The following is a 15,412-nucleotide window of genomic DNA, read 5'->3' as shown; positions in this document are numbered from 1 at the left end:
AAGCTTGTACAGAGGAATGCACATCTCCTTAAATGTGAAAGCACAATACACCAGAAAGTATTCATACCCCTGCTCTGTTCCCAAGTTTTGTCACATGAGTCTTGTTTTTGTACCGACGGCTTAATATGTTGTTGAATGTTTTGTTGTCTACATACTTGGAACACCTGCTGTGGGAACTTTCTCCCATTCTTTTCTTCCGATCCTCTCGAGCCCTGACACGGCAATTCAGGAAGACAACATTCACAGTCTGCGGAAAGGTTGCACAGATGCCGATTACGGCACATTGAGCTAGCTTTAACCCCCCCCCCCCCCCCAAAAAAAAACAACAACACAGAGACGTCCTGAGGACACATTGCTGTTACTGTATCTGTTCGAATTGGGTCAATGTGTTGGAAGAGGAACTGTTGCCAAAGTGTGAGTACCAGAGCAATCTGGAGCAGCTTTTTTTTTTTTTTAAGAATTTTTATATTGGCCCGTTGTGTATAGAGTAAGTCCAGTTCCTGCCACAGAATAGCATCCTCACAGCGTGACGCTGCCACCTCTATAGATTTATGTGGTTCTTGCTGACCTCTAAGACCAAGACCCTTCTTTCCTCATAGCTCAGTTTGGTCGAGCAGGCAAACCTAGGGAGGCTTCTAGCAGTTCCAAACTTGTTCTAGTTCTGAATAATGGTACTTCAAACCGCTCTTTTATGGGAAATTCAACCATGGAGAAATGTTTGTATCTCTACCCAGATTTGTGTTTTAACACAATCCAATCCTGAAGGTCTACGAACAAGTCATTTGAGCTCCAGTCCAAATCATGTTTAATTAACAGAGTTTAGCAAAGTTGGACGGCAATGACGTTGCCGAAGGTTCTGAAGAATGATCGGTGGAAATCAGAAGCAGCATAGTGTAGCGTCATGGCAAATGGAGGTATAGTGGATGAGTTTTCCTGAAAAGTAGGTAAGAAACGCCCGAGTCCCTTTTTGAGTAACTGCGCATGTGGAAGACCGTCTTACCTTCCACTCTTCAGGGGGATCGCGTGAAAAAGATCTCCCAAATACACTCTGGTCTCATTTCTTCCTTCCTCTTTCTCTCATAAACTTGTAAGACAGTTTGCCTCTTGCAACTACCAGGCAAAGTATACGATGAGAGTTGTGGAGCTACAATAAACGTCTGAAACCAAAACTAACTGGATACATAAACACTAGTAGTGCGCATGGCAGCAAGAGGGAACTAGCAAAAAAAACGAGCAGGCACATTAGCGTTAGCGTTTAAATTATTAGTTGTCTCACCTGCAGTGATCTGCAGGTGAGACAACTAATGGATAAGGTGATCCTCATGGAACTGGAAGCCGAATAGAGATCGTCCACTATACCTTTACGTTTCTTTTATATTTTAACTTTTTCATAAAATGAGAAAAACATCTGAGAACATGGTTTTCTCCGTCATTGTGGGCCATCTTATGTAGGTTTTCGTGTGAATACTTTCTGCTGGCCTGTTTTAAATTCAAAGTTCCATCTACGTATGAATGGACAAACGCTGCACAGGTTCCCTGCTGCCGACAAATCACTGGCACAAGATGAAAGGCAGCTTTGGACGGGATATTCCGGACACAGATGAGTGACTAAATAAATAACCTTGCAGTGATGCTGTAAGGGAGGCGGGGCCCCCCGTTTTGTCACTAGCGGACGGGAAATTCACAGTGTGTGACTAACATCAGAGCACTCGGCCAGCTGCCTTTCCAGGATCTGTTTCTCCACCAAGTCTTCCACTCTGCCGACCTCCACCTCGTCCACGTCGTCCATAAAGCTGGACCAGTCTGCGGTCCCGTCCGCGCGCACCATGGGCTCGGCCTGGCTCGAGGGGTCAACGGGCGCCGCGTCTTCATGCGTGGTGGTCACACAGTTGCAGCTGTCGCAGATGCCGAAGCGCCTCAATCCCGGGGACACGCCCGACCCGGTGAACGTTCGCCTGCAGCTCTTGCACGAAACGGGCCAGTAGTGCCTGTGGACCTACGGACAGACACACAGTGGGTATTGTTCTGACTTGGCTGTTGCATATTAGAGATTAGAGTTGGTGAAGGAAACAGGAGCACACAAACACACACTTAAAGGAGCATGAGCGGTGGGGCCAATTGGTATTATTGGGCTCAATATAAGTTTGTCTGCCATAACCTTTGCAGGAAGTGCTGCGTGACGCTGCAGTTCTGAATAAAACGTTGTTGGGACTTGAAAAATATCCCATTTGAACACATCCACCAGAGCATATAGTATATTTAAAGTTCTGCCTGACAATACGCAACTGGAATAACATAAAAGAATAGCTCCAGGCCTAAATGCAACCTTGTGGTAACCAGTGTAAAGGTAAGACATAATACAATATTGTTCCCGTGGAATCAGGATTTCAACTGTTACTATGTCTGATTTATTTGTGTTGAACAAAGAAAAAAAAATTTGCCTTAAGTTTTTTTTTTCTATTTTAAAATAAATAGTGAAAAACAGTGAACTTCCTTTTAAAAAAACCTAAGACAGTCGTTCCCAACCCTGGTCCTCAAGTACCCGTGTCCTGCATGTTTTAGGTCTCCTTGCTGCCACGTCCCACACTTAAATGGATGGATCACTTGATGGCATGCAGAGGAGGCCATCCAATCATTTCAATCAGGTGAGCTGGAACAGAGATGCATCTAAAACACGCAGACAGGGGTACTTAAGGACCAGGGTTGGGATCCACTGACCTGAGACACACCTCAGATTGTATCTATTATCTTTACTATAACTGCAGCAAACTAAAACGGTTGAAGCATGTTTGATCCATAACTGGTTTAGTGGACGGCGTGCCAGGCGGAGCTGTCATTTTGGCACAATTTAGCCAAATACGTTTTTCGTTTCATAGAAAAGAATCTGGTCAAAAAGTGCTGATTTCCATTGTAGGACTCCTTCTGTAAATGACGGAGCCTTTGATCAAGACATTCATGCTGGAAATCATCAACTGTGTCCAGAGCGGTTTGTAAAGACTCAAATGGAGGTTATAAAAGTGTCTCGGTTACGCATTGACGTTGTGTTGCCTGACAACGCTGGAAAAAGACGTGTGATAGGTCGTTGGAAAGGTATGACTCTGGTTTCCAAGGATACCAGCCATGAGGGACGGAGCAAGAACACATCTGTGTCCGGAAGCATTTTTCCAGAAGAGTTTGATATGTTTGATAGAACTATAAATGGCATCCTTTGTGTTTAAAGTGCTTTAAAACCGATTATCTTTTGTGTTTTAGAAATATTAAAGCCTCCTTCTATGAGGGATTTAGAAAAAACAAAAAAGGTCGTGTTTGAACTACTGTTAGACAAGGCGAAAAATGGGTGGATTGCTACCAAGGATCATTGATGCGATCGCAGTCTGCCCTGCTGTGTGCCGCGTTAGCCACACTCGGCTCTTACACTAAGGGCGTGGGTGCGGAGATGCTCCTGCCGTGTGAACCTCTTGCCGCACATGGGACAGGGGAAGGGCCTCTCTCCGGTGTGGCAGCGGATGTGTCTCTTCATGATTCCTTTCTGCTTGGCAGTGTATGGACAGAAAGGGCACTTGTGGAGCTTCACTGGCACTACCAAGCCATCGCCTACAGGGGGAGAAAGACAACAGAATATGTCCTACTTTACTGTACTGAACTTGGCGTTAGGTGTTAATTGGGCGTACTCATCAACAGGTAAGACTGAATGATGCAATTACCCGTGTCCTCGCCAAGCCAATCAGACTGGATCTCCATTATGGACGTCCCAACAAAGCCTAAACCTTCATCCATTCTGCTACCTCCTGTGCTGCTGGCCATTCCTTGGGTGAAGCACTGGCCCGCTCGGTCCCCTAAAAGACTGGGCCCTCGGGGGCCTTCTCCTCTGGACAGAATCTCCATCAGCTGCCGGGCATTAAACGAAGGGCTGTATCCTAAAGGGGAGCGCTCGTTGGAGGCTGAGGGACTTTGGAGAAGTAACCTGCTGTGGTGTGTGCCATGTAGGGAGGACCCAGGATACGGTGCAAGGTCTTTGGTGTCGGGGGACTCTACGAGTTCCTCATCAGGGTCGTACTCTATTTTAGGGTTTACCAACTCCGGAGTCAAGGCTGTGGATGAGGCGGATGAGAGATTAGTCTGATCCATGTGACCCTTTTGTTCTTCACTCCCAGACGTAAAGCCCTCCCTAGACGAGTAAGCACTGTCCATGTTTCTACTGGAGCCTGCAGGGGTGGCGGCGGCAGTAGACAAGGGGGTGCTTGTTGAGATCCTTGCCTCAGGGCCTAAACTTGACCCTCCATCTACCTCTGCAGCCTCTGCGCCAGACCCTCTTACGCCCGCGCCACCTGATACGGTCGCGGACGGAGTTCCGCTGTCTGCAGGCCCGATCGCTCCGTCGTCCGCCTGCTTTTCTTTCTGCGTGCTCCTCTCCTTCTCCTTGTTGCAGATCTCCAAAGACGAGTGGATGTACTCTTTACAGAAGTTCACCAAGTCGGTCATTTGCAGGTAGCTAGCTGCTGACATCACCTCGATGACGTTGTTGCTGTTAAGAGCCAAGCGGCCGGAGTAGAGGAAGTCGAGGATGACGGAGAAGGCGTCGGCCGTCACGATGTCCAGCGACGCTGTGCTGTAGCGCTGTCCGTTGTCCTGAAAATGAGACGAAGACCCCAAGTTTAAATCTACAACTCTGCATACACTTACTTTAACAAAACAAGGCTTTGAGCTGTCCCGAAGCAGCAAGAGAATAAGTTAATGATCCTGTGTAACAGTTTAACGTGAAATAAAACTTGCCAATAGAGTAAAAAGAGAACTGAAGGGTTAAGACGGACCGATAAGTACATATAAGTGACCACAAACCCTTCTTTGACCAAGATAAAGCAACTATTGAACTTTTGGATGGCTGTTTTATTGTCAGGCCTAAGAACGGTCTTAAAGAACCTAAAATGATTCAACTTATTCTTAGATATTTTTTTATGAAAACAAAAATTCAAATGTATTTATTCATCATTACTCGATTATGCCAATAATACATTTTTGACTATGGTATTATTAAATGTTAAACTCAAACATTTTAATTAGATTTAATTTAGATTTTAAACATTCTTAAACAACATTGTATAAGTTACTTGCTGTGGGGGGCCGGAGTTATTTAACCGGTCTCTGTGGCTCATTCAATAGATTTGAGATTAACTGAAGCAGTAATTCCTCCTTGTTGTTCTCTCAAATGCCAAGTTTCAGAAAAGTTGTGCCAAACAACAGCTGGTTATAAAAACTGCCAACACTCTTTATAAACATGATTGCAGATGTCATTTAACAACACTAAATGAGAACGGGAGCTGTAATGCTCTCCAATAAAGACCTTTTACAAGTGCGCAAAATTAAGTGGAAGAAGCAGTTCACTCACTGCTGCTCTTTAAATTTGGGTCCTTTGTAACCACTCTAAGATCTTATAGACTAAATAGATATAATCACAGTTCCTTTCTAGAATTTGAAGTAAAAAGGTTTCCTGGAATCCAGTAATTGTTGCTAGAGGTTCTCTGCAGCAGAACGAGACTGAGTCTGACCATGTCGGCAATTTTTTCTGGCCAAGGGCTTAAAACTGGTTCTAAATTAAATTCATGATTGTCTAACTCAGGAGCAGATTAATACGAGGATGCATGTCAGCATGGGTGTTGACATTGTTTATTCGCATATATATTTATTTATTTATTTATTTATTTTTTCTGCACAGGCACAGTTGACATTTTACTCCATACCTGGAGCAGAAATGAGTCATAATCGCGAGTTTGTGGTGGAAGGCTAAAGAGTTAAGCAGCCATACGCTGCTTCAACCGCTAAATCTAAATCAAAGTTTACTCCATTTTCCATCCATGCTGAGACAGGGGGCTGCAGCCACCCTAGACTCTCAGCTCCTTCTGTTTGTTCTTGTGTTTTTGTTCATGTTATCACCAATCCAAGCTTTAATCCAGGGTGGAAGAACCGATGGGGGGAAAAAAACAGTTTACGGATCCTACAGACCACCAAAATTGGACTTGATTTCGCCCAAACTGTAGGGGACAAAGGAGGCTGTGATCTGAGGCCTAAATGCAGGTGGATCCGAAGGAAGATGAGAGGCAAGCAAGACGGAGCGTGCACTAGGCTAAAGGCTTTTCATTTATTTGCTGCCTTGTTAAACCATTTGGTAGCACTGGATTTTATTTAGGGCTTTCAGAGTAAAGGAAACTGAATACATGCACCACATTATGGTCCACTTTGTTTAGGACTATCCCATAAAATTCAAATAAAAACACACTGATGTTTCTGGTCGGTCTGAAAAAGTTCATGGCAATTTGAATCCTTTGCAATACACCGTATCAACAGCTCAAAGAAAGATAGGGGTTAGTTTCTTAACGGCGTCTGTGGGTCAGTTAGGAGTGCATCAAAATCCACCAAGTAATTCTACTTAAGAGTTTTAGTCAGCTTTGGGTAAGTACTTGAGTAATTGCATGCAGTAAAGAAGGGCTTTATCAATAAAAAAAAAAAAATATATATATATATATATATATATATATATATATATATATATATATATATATATATATATTGACTGAACATATTCACTTAAAAATCGTTGCCTACACATTCCCAGCAATCCTAGGCGGTAAACCGATGGAAAAACCAGGGTCCTCACCTGCAGGTAGTGGACCAGCAGAGCCCGGAAGTAGCCGCTTCCAGCAAACAGCACATTGCGGTGGGCTTTGAACACACGCCCCTCCACCAGGATGCTGCAATCGCAGAAGAAGTCTCGCTTCCGCTGCTCGTTGAGCTCAAACAGCAGTTTGGACAGGTAACAGGGCACCTCCATGGTTCCCCTTATCCGTGGCTCTGACAGGAACATAAACAAACCCGGGGAGTGGTTATCAGGAGAAATCAGGACAAAAACGACAAGATGCCACGCTAGAACGGCCAAAAAAAACAACAACTAATAAAGCAACATCATCTGACAACTCCATCTTCAATGTTTGATATTACATTAGTATGGAATCACACTACATTTTAAACAACATATGCAAATATCCGTAATATTATGTCAGTCAAAACAATGCTGCCCGGGGCTCCCAAAATCCACATCTAAGCGCATACGGAAAACCGGAAGACATTTAAAGCTCTGCTCTGTTTGCTAACATGCTAGCCTGTGCAGCTAGCACTGCAGAGCTAGCTGCTAACATATTATAATTTACGTTTCCAGGACAAGTTGTGTCTTTACGAAGCGTTTTGTGATCGTGGTGCTGTAAACGTTTTTGTCGTAGGCTTACCTGTATACCCAGCAAAACCCTAAAAAGAAGCCCACTCGCGATGGAAACAGCAGCTTGCCAGGCTCATTGTCCCATGCCTACAAAAGCCAACGCTTCCGCTTTCGCCAAACAATCACGCCTCCGTCCAATCGTTTGACCGAGCGAGGGTGCCCGGTTCACGGATAACGTTCTCCGCCCGCTCTCCCTGGCCAGTTTGGCAGGCAGTTTTACCATAAAATCGGCTTCGTATGAGTCTTGACTAGGAAAAACTAAATTTTGACCATCCAGAATATCAGTTTCAAATGTCTTTATTCACATTCTGTCGAGAAAGAACAATTCAAGATATTTGCGATCACATAAATAGAGATATATTACTTCAGTTTCAACTAATAGTCATAAACCGTTTTCAGATATCTAGCATTGTAAGTTTTGGTGAAGCCGATTTTATGTTGAAACAGTCTGCCATACTCGGTACCCTTTGCAAAACTTTTTTTTTTTTTTTTGCCCTTTGCAAAACATTGGAGATGAAACAGCATGAGTGACGTCACTAAGTCGGACTGGACATCAGTTTTGTCCCATGTCACAACGCCCAAACAACTAATAGTACAGCAAGTAAGCAATAATGATACCTGCAAGTAGTTGAAGACATCTCTCTGGAGCAAAGTGATGTTATGGGTGCAAAATTGATTTGCCTGCACAGCCCGTGGAAATCGTTTGGCAAGTCATGAGAGAAAAACAGAGAGAGAGAGACAGACAAAATAAATAAACAAATAAAGCTGAAATTTCCCATCAAGCAAAACAGGGACACGTTTTAAACACTATGGCAGTCGGTTCTGAAATGTTTACAAGTGTTGCTAAAAAATGGCATTGTGACTGGATGGTGCAGCATAATCACAAACATGCACGTCTTCACATGCCGTGCTGCAGCATTTTGTTTGCTTCCAGTAAGCATTTAGCTGGGACGACGGCCACACAGTCATGCAAAAGAAGGCATACGCCTTGTATTTTTGTTTGCTTTTCATGCATGTAGTCACGCTACAAATAAAAAAAAAACTTTCTATTTGGATTTTTTGTTTTTATTTGATGGACCAACACAAATTAGTGCATAATTGTGAATAGAAAGGCCAACATGCCTTTCAGCTTTTTTTTTTTTAAGAATTATTATTATCATTATAGCAAACCAGAGTGGCACTTAGATTCAGCTTCCTTTACTCTGATACACCACGATAAAATCCAGTCCAACCTACTAATTAGCTAATTAGTAAACAGAACCTATACGTGTGTAACTTAATCTCAGTAAAAATTCAGCTGTTCTGTGAAAGTTTAGAGGTTTGTTTAAATAACATTAAGGAACAAGGAGCATCAGAAAGAAACAGGAACACATCAGAAATGGCAGGGACAAGTTGAAGGGCAGTTAAACTGCTCATGTGGGATAATCTGTCAAAAGGACAGCTATTTGTTGTGGACTCCACAATGGAAGGGTAGCCAAAAAAAAAAAAAATGAAAATAAAAACACCATAAGATATCCCCATTGCAGTTTGCAATGGGGATACCAGAGGACACAGAAAACATGTGGAAGGAGATGCTGCGGGCGGATGAGACTATTACATGAACTTTCTGGCCTAGGTGCGAAATAAGTCTGGCTCAAAAACATCAGAGCACATCAGCGTGAGAACATCATCCCCGTTTACACGGTGACGGCAGCATCATGCTGTGGAGACTCTTTTCCCAGCCGGGCAAAGTTAAGCCGGCCAGAGTTGTTTGAGAGATGGATAAAGCTAAACACAGGGCAACCCTGGAGGACAACTAGTTGGAGGCTGCATGAGACCTGACAGTTGGGCAGGAGTTCAGGTTTCAGTAGGACAGCCAACCTAAACAGTCAACGCTACAGTCGGAATGGTTTAGATTAGAGGCGCCTCATGCAGTTTTCAAAGGGTTGGCCAGATGGGGTCTTCTAATAGTCTCGGGGGTCGTCAAGACCAAAAACCAGTACAGAATCTCATGTTGTTGTCATTTACAGGGAGGTTTAGGCGGATGAGCAGGTAGTGAGTGATGCTGGAAAGATACGCACTATAAAGGACACAAGAAAAAGATTATTAAATAAATATGTGACGCAGCTAATTGAAATGTGTACTATCCTGTAGGTTTTTACTATCTGTTATTGACTTTGTGTACGGCCCTTTGTTCCTGTGGCTGTTTAAAGTGCTCTGTAAATAAAGCTTGTATGGTATGATGTAAAAATTGATATTATAAAAAAAAACTTGAATATAAGACTTTATGGGAAAGGCATTATGCACAGGACCCTCTTCATGTGTTTTTATTGTTTTTTTCTCTGACAATGGATTCAGAAAACCGTGCATTCATTTCATTTCACAAAGACACATTACTTTGTGTTGCTCTATCACATAGATTCCTAATAAACTAGACAGGGTTGTGGCTGTAATGTGACAAAACTACAAAATATTTAAGGGATATGAATACGTTTTGAAGGCAATACCTAAAAAAATTTCAATTTAAAAAAAATCAAGAGGTCTTGGAAATGAAAAATAAACATTTGCCACATAGACCTTGCAAAAAATCTCAGTTCATTTAGAGTTTGAGATCCCTCTAAGACTTTATTTCCGTTAGTCCAATCAGTATGAGGAGAAGCCGTAGCAGTGGTGTTAATGATGATCGCCTCCTCTCCCCGTTGCACCGCTTTGAGCTCGCAGCAGCACACCCGCCCGCCCTCATTGTCTGCTCATGAATGCTTGTTTATTTGCCTTCCATTTTGGAAAGAAAATAGTTCCTTTCTCATTTTCAGACGCAGCAGGGATAAACAAGTAGTTCCTTTTAGGGTTGCACCACACCCTCGAAGCACAATCCGCAGCTTTTTGGAAGTGTTTTTTTGCACCGATGGGTGCCGACCAGGCGACTTATTTGTTTCAGATATTTTCCCATGGCAAACAGCGTGAACACAAAGGCTCCGTGTTGGTCTGATGGAACCGCAGAACCGCCACACATCAGCCTCAGTCCTTTTCTTTTTTTTTTTTGCCAAATAAAATTTATGGTACCTCGTAACATAAAAAAAAAAAAAACAACCAACAACCATCCATGCTTATTTGTGCTAAAAGTAAAGTAGCATGAACCAACGGGGGTTCGGTTCAGGCCTCGTAAAGTTGACGCGAGGGACGCATTGTGTCCGGATGAAGGCATCGGCGGGCAGTTGACCCATCCGCCAAGAGTCGAACCCAAAACAAAACAAAATTAGGCTGAGCTTTGTGATAGTTCTGGGTGCTGACCTTCCTCTCACTGGGCCCCCGGGGAACACAAGACCTTTTGTTTTGGTCATTTGTTGACTTCATGGCAGGAAACTCCCTCTCGTACGGGCCTTCCACAGCCAAGCAATGGCCGTGAAGCTCCTACAAAAATGCCCGCCAGTCCACGGGACGGTTTAATGTCGCTTTGCACCCAGCAACCCTTTTAGGAACAAATAACCCCGGTGATTTATGATCGGGCCTCGCCTCATGCCTGTGATTATGATGGCGCGTGATTTACCCGCGGAAGCCCAGACGAGACAAAGCAAAGCGATCGCTGTTATGTAATGTCACCTTCCGAACGTGGGACCTCACCCATTGTTGCCGTTAGCCGCTCGGAGACCCACGGCTGGCACAGAGGGCTCCAGCAGCACTCCGCTGGGTCCCTGCGGTCGGTGCCTCAGCTCATAACAGCCACTTAGGCCGGCATTTTCCCAGGCTGAGACAACACACCACGGTGGCAGCGGGAGCCGCAGAGAGGGCCTGATTAAAGAGTAGAGACAATGGAGGGAGAGTGAGCCGGGGACCATGGTGGCATTTTCCATCTCCGCCACTGTCTCCTGGGGGGACCAAGTATGTGCCGTGAAACGTTTGAATTATCCCAGAATCTCTGGAATTCAGACGGAGGCACCGCGGAGAGGACCCTCGAACGAGGATCAAAGAGCTTCGAGAGGAGTGCGGTGGACTGGTGGTGAAGTCGAGTACATGGTGGAGCATGAGTGTGTGTTTGTTTGTGTGTGTGAGTGTGTGTGTGGTGGGGGTGGGGGGGGGGGGGCATATAAGAGCACTCAGTTGAAAAAGATAAAGACAATGTTTAAGTTTGAATTATTTATAGCTTCATGAGTGAGGATGTTGTTGTTGTTTTTTTTGTTGTTTCTTCACAAAAATGAAAAAAAAAAGGGGGTCGACGTTTGGTTTTTGAGGAGACATTGATCACTGGGTGGCGCACAAAGGCATGTGGGGAGTGTGTGTTAGTGTCCTTTTATCTTTCACAGGATCAAATAATGCAATCATAGCCAGTCGTTGCAAGTCTAATATAGTGGGCGCCCCTCTTTAGTTTGGAGACGCCACTCTCTGCGGTGACAGAGGGACAGAAAGAGGAAAAAGCAAGAGAAGGGGGAACCGCGTCTTTCTACGGCAATCCATCGCTCTGTAATTATCACTTAATACCCCTCTGTGTTCTGCAGACGTCTGTCTCTTGCTCTGTCCTTTTGCGTCTTGCAGAGGAGGACATGTTTGAGTTAGAAATAAATCCGACAGCCTTTTTATCGTCGTATATTTAGCCTGAGAGCAGAGTGGCAAACGGAGCCGTCCCAGACCGCCGGCTTCCGGTATCGCGGGGGCCTCAGTGCTGGCTGGCCGTCTCTGCCGCAGCTACATCCAAAAGATCAAAGCATCCTTTACTGTAATGAGTCAGCTTCACAAGTTTTTACTTCAGCCCAGAGTTCAGAACTGAGAGAGAGAGAGAGAGAGAGAGAGAGAGAGAGAGAGAGAGAGTGTGTGTTACCAATAATCCCACAGTGCCTTGCGTGTGACATTTTGTCAAAACACAACTACATACTGTGATGCATTTTATTTGACTTTGGTGTGGGTTTTAAAATCAGCCTTGGTTATTAGTCAAAACCTTTCAGAACCCCCTTTGGCTGCAATTACAGCTACAAGTCTTTTGGAGTTCATCTCTACTACCTTTGTACATCTAGAGACAACTTTTTTTTGCCCATCCTTCTTGGTAATATAGCTCAAGCTTACTCAGACAGGCTAGAGTGTCTCTGAAATTCAGTTTTCAAGCCCGATGAACATCGAGTCCAGACTTTGACTCAATACTAACACAGGGATTTGTTTTGATCTAAAACATTCATTTGAAAATATGTCTTTATGTTTAGAGTTCATTTCCTGCTGGAAGTGGAATCTCCGCCCAGTCAGTATTTCTCAGTACACTGGGAATTCCCCCAATAAGGGTAACAGATTATATTCTGTTATTCTATGTCATCCATCTTCCCATCAATTCTCACTATCTTCTGTGTCAGTACCGAAGAAACCCATTCTCCCAGCATGATGCTGCCACCACTTTCAAAAGGACTTTTTTTTTTAAACAGTAACTCTCTTTTTACCACGCCACCATAAATGACAGAATCTCAAGGTGCATGACTGATAGACGTCCTGTAGAGAGTTCCTCCACCTGTAGCTGTGGGTCTCTGCAGCCCCTCCGCTTTTACCATTTAAATAATTCCCCCCTTGCCTTCCTGTCAGTTTAGGTGGCCGTCCCTGTCTTGGAGGGTTTGCAGTTGTGCGGCGCTCTTATATAACGTTTTACTCTTTTTGGATCTCTAAGCTGTTATTAGTCTTGATGCCTCGACTTTCGTGTCCTTACGGTGGACTGTCTTGACCGTTGCGGGTCATATGTTTTACAACCAAACCGTGTTTTTGTGCTACCGCCTGTCTTGGCCAGGGCTCTCTTGTAAGAGATTGTTGATTTGAACGAGTCCTTTCCTTGTTAAATAAATGTTATAAAAAGAAAAAAGAAAAAAAACGTCCATTGAATGGTGACGTTGAAAGCTTTGGACGTTGTTTTTCCAGAGGCCAGATTTACGGACTGTCCATCTGACAGGTGTCTTGTTCACAGATTCTCCCACCGGAGCTGTGGGACGTTCAAGTTACCATGGATTTCTTGGCTACTTTCCTGATTATGTCTTTGCTCAATAAAACGTTTTTCGAACAAAAATGTTTAACAGCGTATCTGTTCACATGTTGTTTTTTGTGGGTGTACATTTACAGGGAGTTCATTATTTAGCTCATTATTTAGTTGTCCGATTTAAATTGTTTTCATTCATCCAAGAAGTTTGTTTCTGATAGGAAATGAGACAGGCATCTTTCGAAAAATAAAACAGTAAAAAGGTGTATCACTTTTGAAATGTGAATGTAATTTAGTTTACATTTATTGAACAAATGGCAAGTCGAAAACTATTTACAACCCCTTCTCAATAGTCAAAGGAAAAATCCTGGTGTTAGGCCAGCCAGACCTTTCTTACAAGGGCCAACCAGCTTTCTGCATGTTTCCACTCGGACTTTGAAGATTTATCTTCTATGATGGACTCAGAGTCCTTGCCACAGGGAGGCCTCTTTGCCATCAGTCCATTCTGTGTCTCCCTCCATAGATTCTCAGGAGTCTGGCCACTACAAAACATTTGGTATTTACTTCCAGTCAGAAAGGAAAACGTGCTGGTGAAGTTAAAAGATTAGTTTAAATATAAATGTGCTAGGGCTATGAATTATTTTGGGCTTAACTATATGTCAACAGGAGATGTTGCGACATGCGATAAAGCAGGAAGTATAATGGATATTTAAGTGGGGCGACTCTGTAAATATAAGGTCTACAAGTCTGAGGAAGGCCAGGGTGTCTAAAATATTGTTCTTGTAATGAAGTTTTGATTTTGGAGCTTTATTTTATGTACTCCATTTCCATCTAAGTGTTTTTCATGAAAGGTTGTCAAGCTGGTGTATTTCCTAAAGGCCTCTTCTTGCTTTATACTGTGTTTAAAGATTAAAAACGGCCAAGCAAGTAAAAAAAATCTAGTTCTTCTCCCTTGTTTTTTTTTTTTTTTCCTTTCAAATCAAATCTCATTACAGAGAGGGTTTTAGAATTTTTAGTATCAGCAAAACCTAAACCGCCAAAGCTGGCAGGTCCTACAAAAAAGAAAGAAGAGGGGATGGAGAACATAATAAAACATGTGTATGTGACCATCCACTACGCCATGTGGCGCAGCAGAAGAGCTGCAAACCACATCAGGGCCAGACAATATATCAAGATTCATAAAATATTGAGATTTATTTCAAAAGACATGTAAGACGAGACTATATTGTTTATATAGAGATGGTCTATGTGGTGTTATAATTTCTATGTATTGCAGTAGGTTCTTTTTCAACTGTTTCTCATATTTATCTACAGGTGATTGTTAAAAATGTGCCTGTGAGACATTTGGGATAAAGTTCTGATCAAGAGATGCCTTTTTATAATTACTTTATGAAAAGAAAAACATATCTAGATAAATATCATATATCGGCATTCAGGCTAAAAATATCAAGATGTTATTTTTGGTCCATATCGCCCAGCTCTAACTCACAAACAGGAGATATTAAGTCTTCGCAAGAGCCGTCCAGAGTTTAATTCCTGCTTTTTTGGACCTTTGCTGCATGTTTTTCCCTTTCTGTCTGCTCAGTCCCTGTGTGATTAGTGGGAATGAAGACCACTACTGCCACTAAGTCTACGTTTAAGGAGGGATAAAACATTAGTGAAAAAAATATATAGTTACTGACTGTTGAGCGGGATCAACTGATATATTTCTAAAGTGAAATAGTTAAATAGAGATAACTCTTCTCGTTTTCCACTCAACACTCTCAACTGTTCTGTCTCAGGATTCGGGTTACAACTGAATTAAAAAGATGTGTTTAATTGTAAATTGCAGTGTTTGTGTGTTGGTTGCAAGTTTGGAAGCTGCTTATTAAGTGAAATAAAATTTAAAAAAAGCAACCTTTTTCTCCTACTCGCTTGTGGTTCTCTCTCTTTTTCTAGTCAAAGGTGTTTTCTAGTATTATAAGGCAGATGCAACCATTAAAAAATGTTAACAAGAGCAAAAGTATATGATGTATGATGAATAATTGTATTCATGTTACAATATCACATAGACACTCTCTCCTAAGAAGCAGGAGAAAATTAAAAGGCTTTAATATCCTAAGATGTATTTGCTGCCAATGTAGAAGACGTCTCTCTTTCCTTTGCTCAGTGACATGTTTATTTGAATTTTCATTGTTTTTTATCTAATTTAAAATCTTGGGGTAAGGGGGGAGCGCAGACAGGAATTT

The 15,412-nt window shown here is 42.9% G+C and overlaps 1 protein-coding gene across 1 annotated transcript; it reads right to left on the bottom strand.

Annotated features, from left to right (window-relative positions):
• Positions 1 to 1,284: 1,284 nt before the first annotated feature.
• On the bottom strand, positions 1,285 to 7,451 carry LOC118565181 (zinc finger and BTB domain-containing protein 8B-like). The gene is made up of 5 exons (XM_036144947.1): positions 7,278 to 7,451; positions 6,653 to 6,846; positions 3,705 to 4,629; positions 3,416 to 3,594; positions 1,285 to 1,996 (listed from the first exon to the last, which is right to left on the bottom strand). The coding sequence occupies exons 2-5, from the start codon at positions 6,824 to 6,826 to the stop codon at positions 1,682 to 1,684; spliced, it is 1,593 nt and encodes a 530-aa protein (XP_036000840.1). The 5' UTR covers positions 6,827 to 6,846; positions 7,278 to 7,451; the 3' UTR covers positions 1,285 to 1,681.
• Between the last annotated feature and the right edge of the window lie 7,961 nt (positions 7,452 to 15,412).

Source organism: Fundulus heteroclitus, chromosome 13, assembly GCF_011125445.2.
Source record: "Fundulus heteroclitus isolate FHET01 chromosome 13, MU-UCD_Fhet_4.1, whole genome shotgun sequence".
NCBI classification, from domain to species: domain Eukaryota; kingdom Metazoa; phylum Chordata; class Actinopteri; order Cyprinodontiformes; family Fundulidae; genus Fundulus; species Fundulus heteroclitus.
Note: the sequence above shows the minus strand (reverse complement) of the source record. Positions and strands in the feature narration are given on the sequence as shown.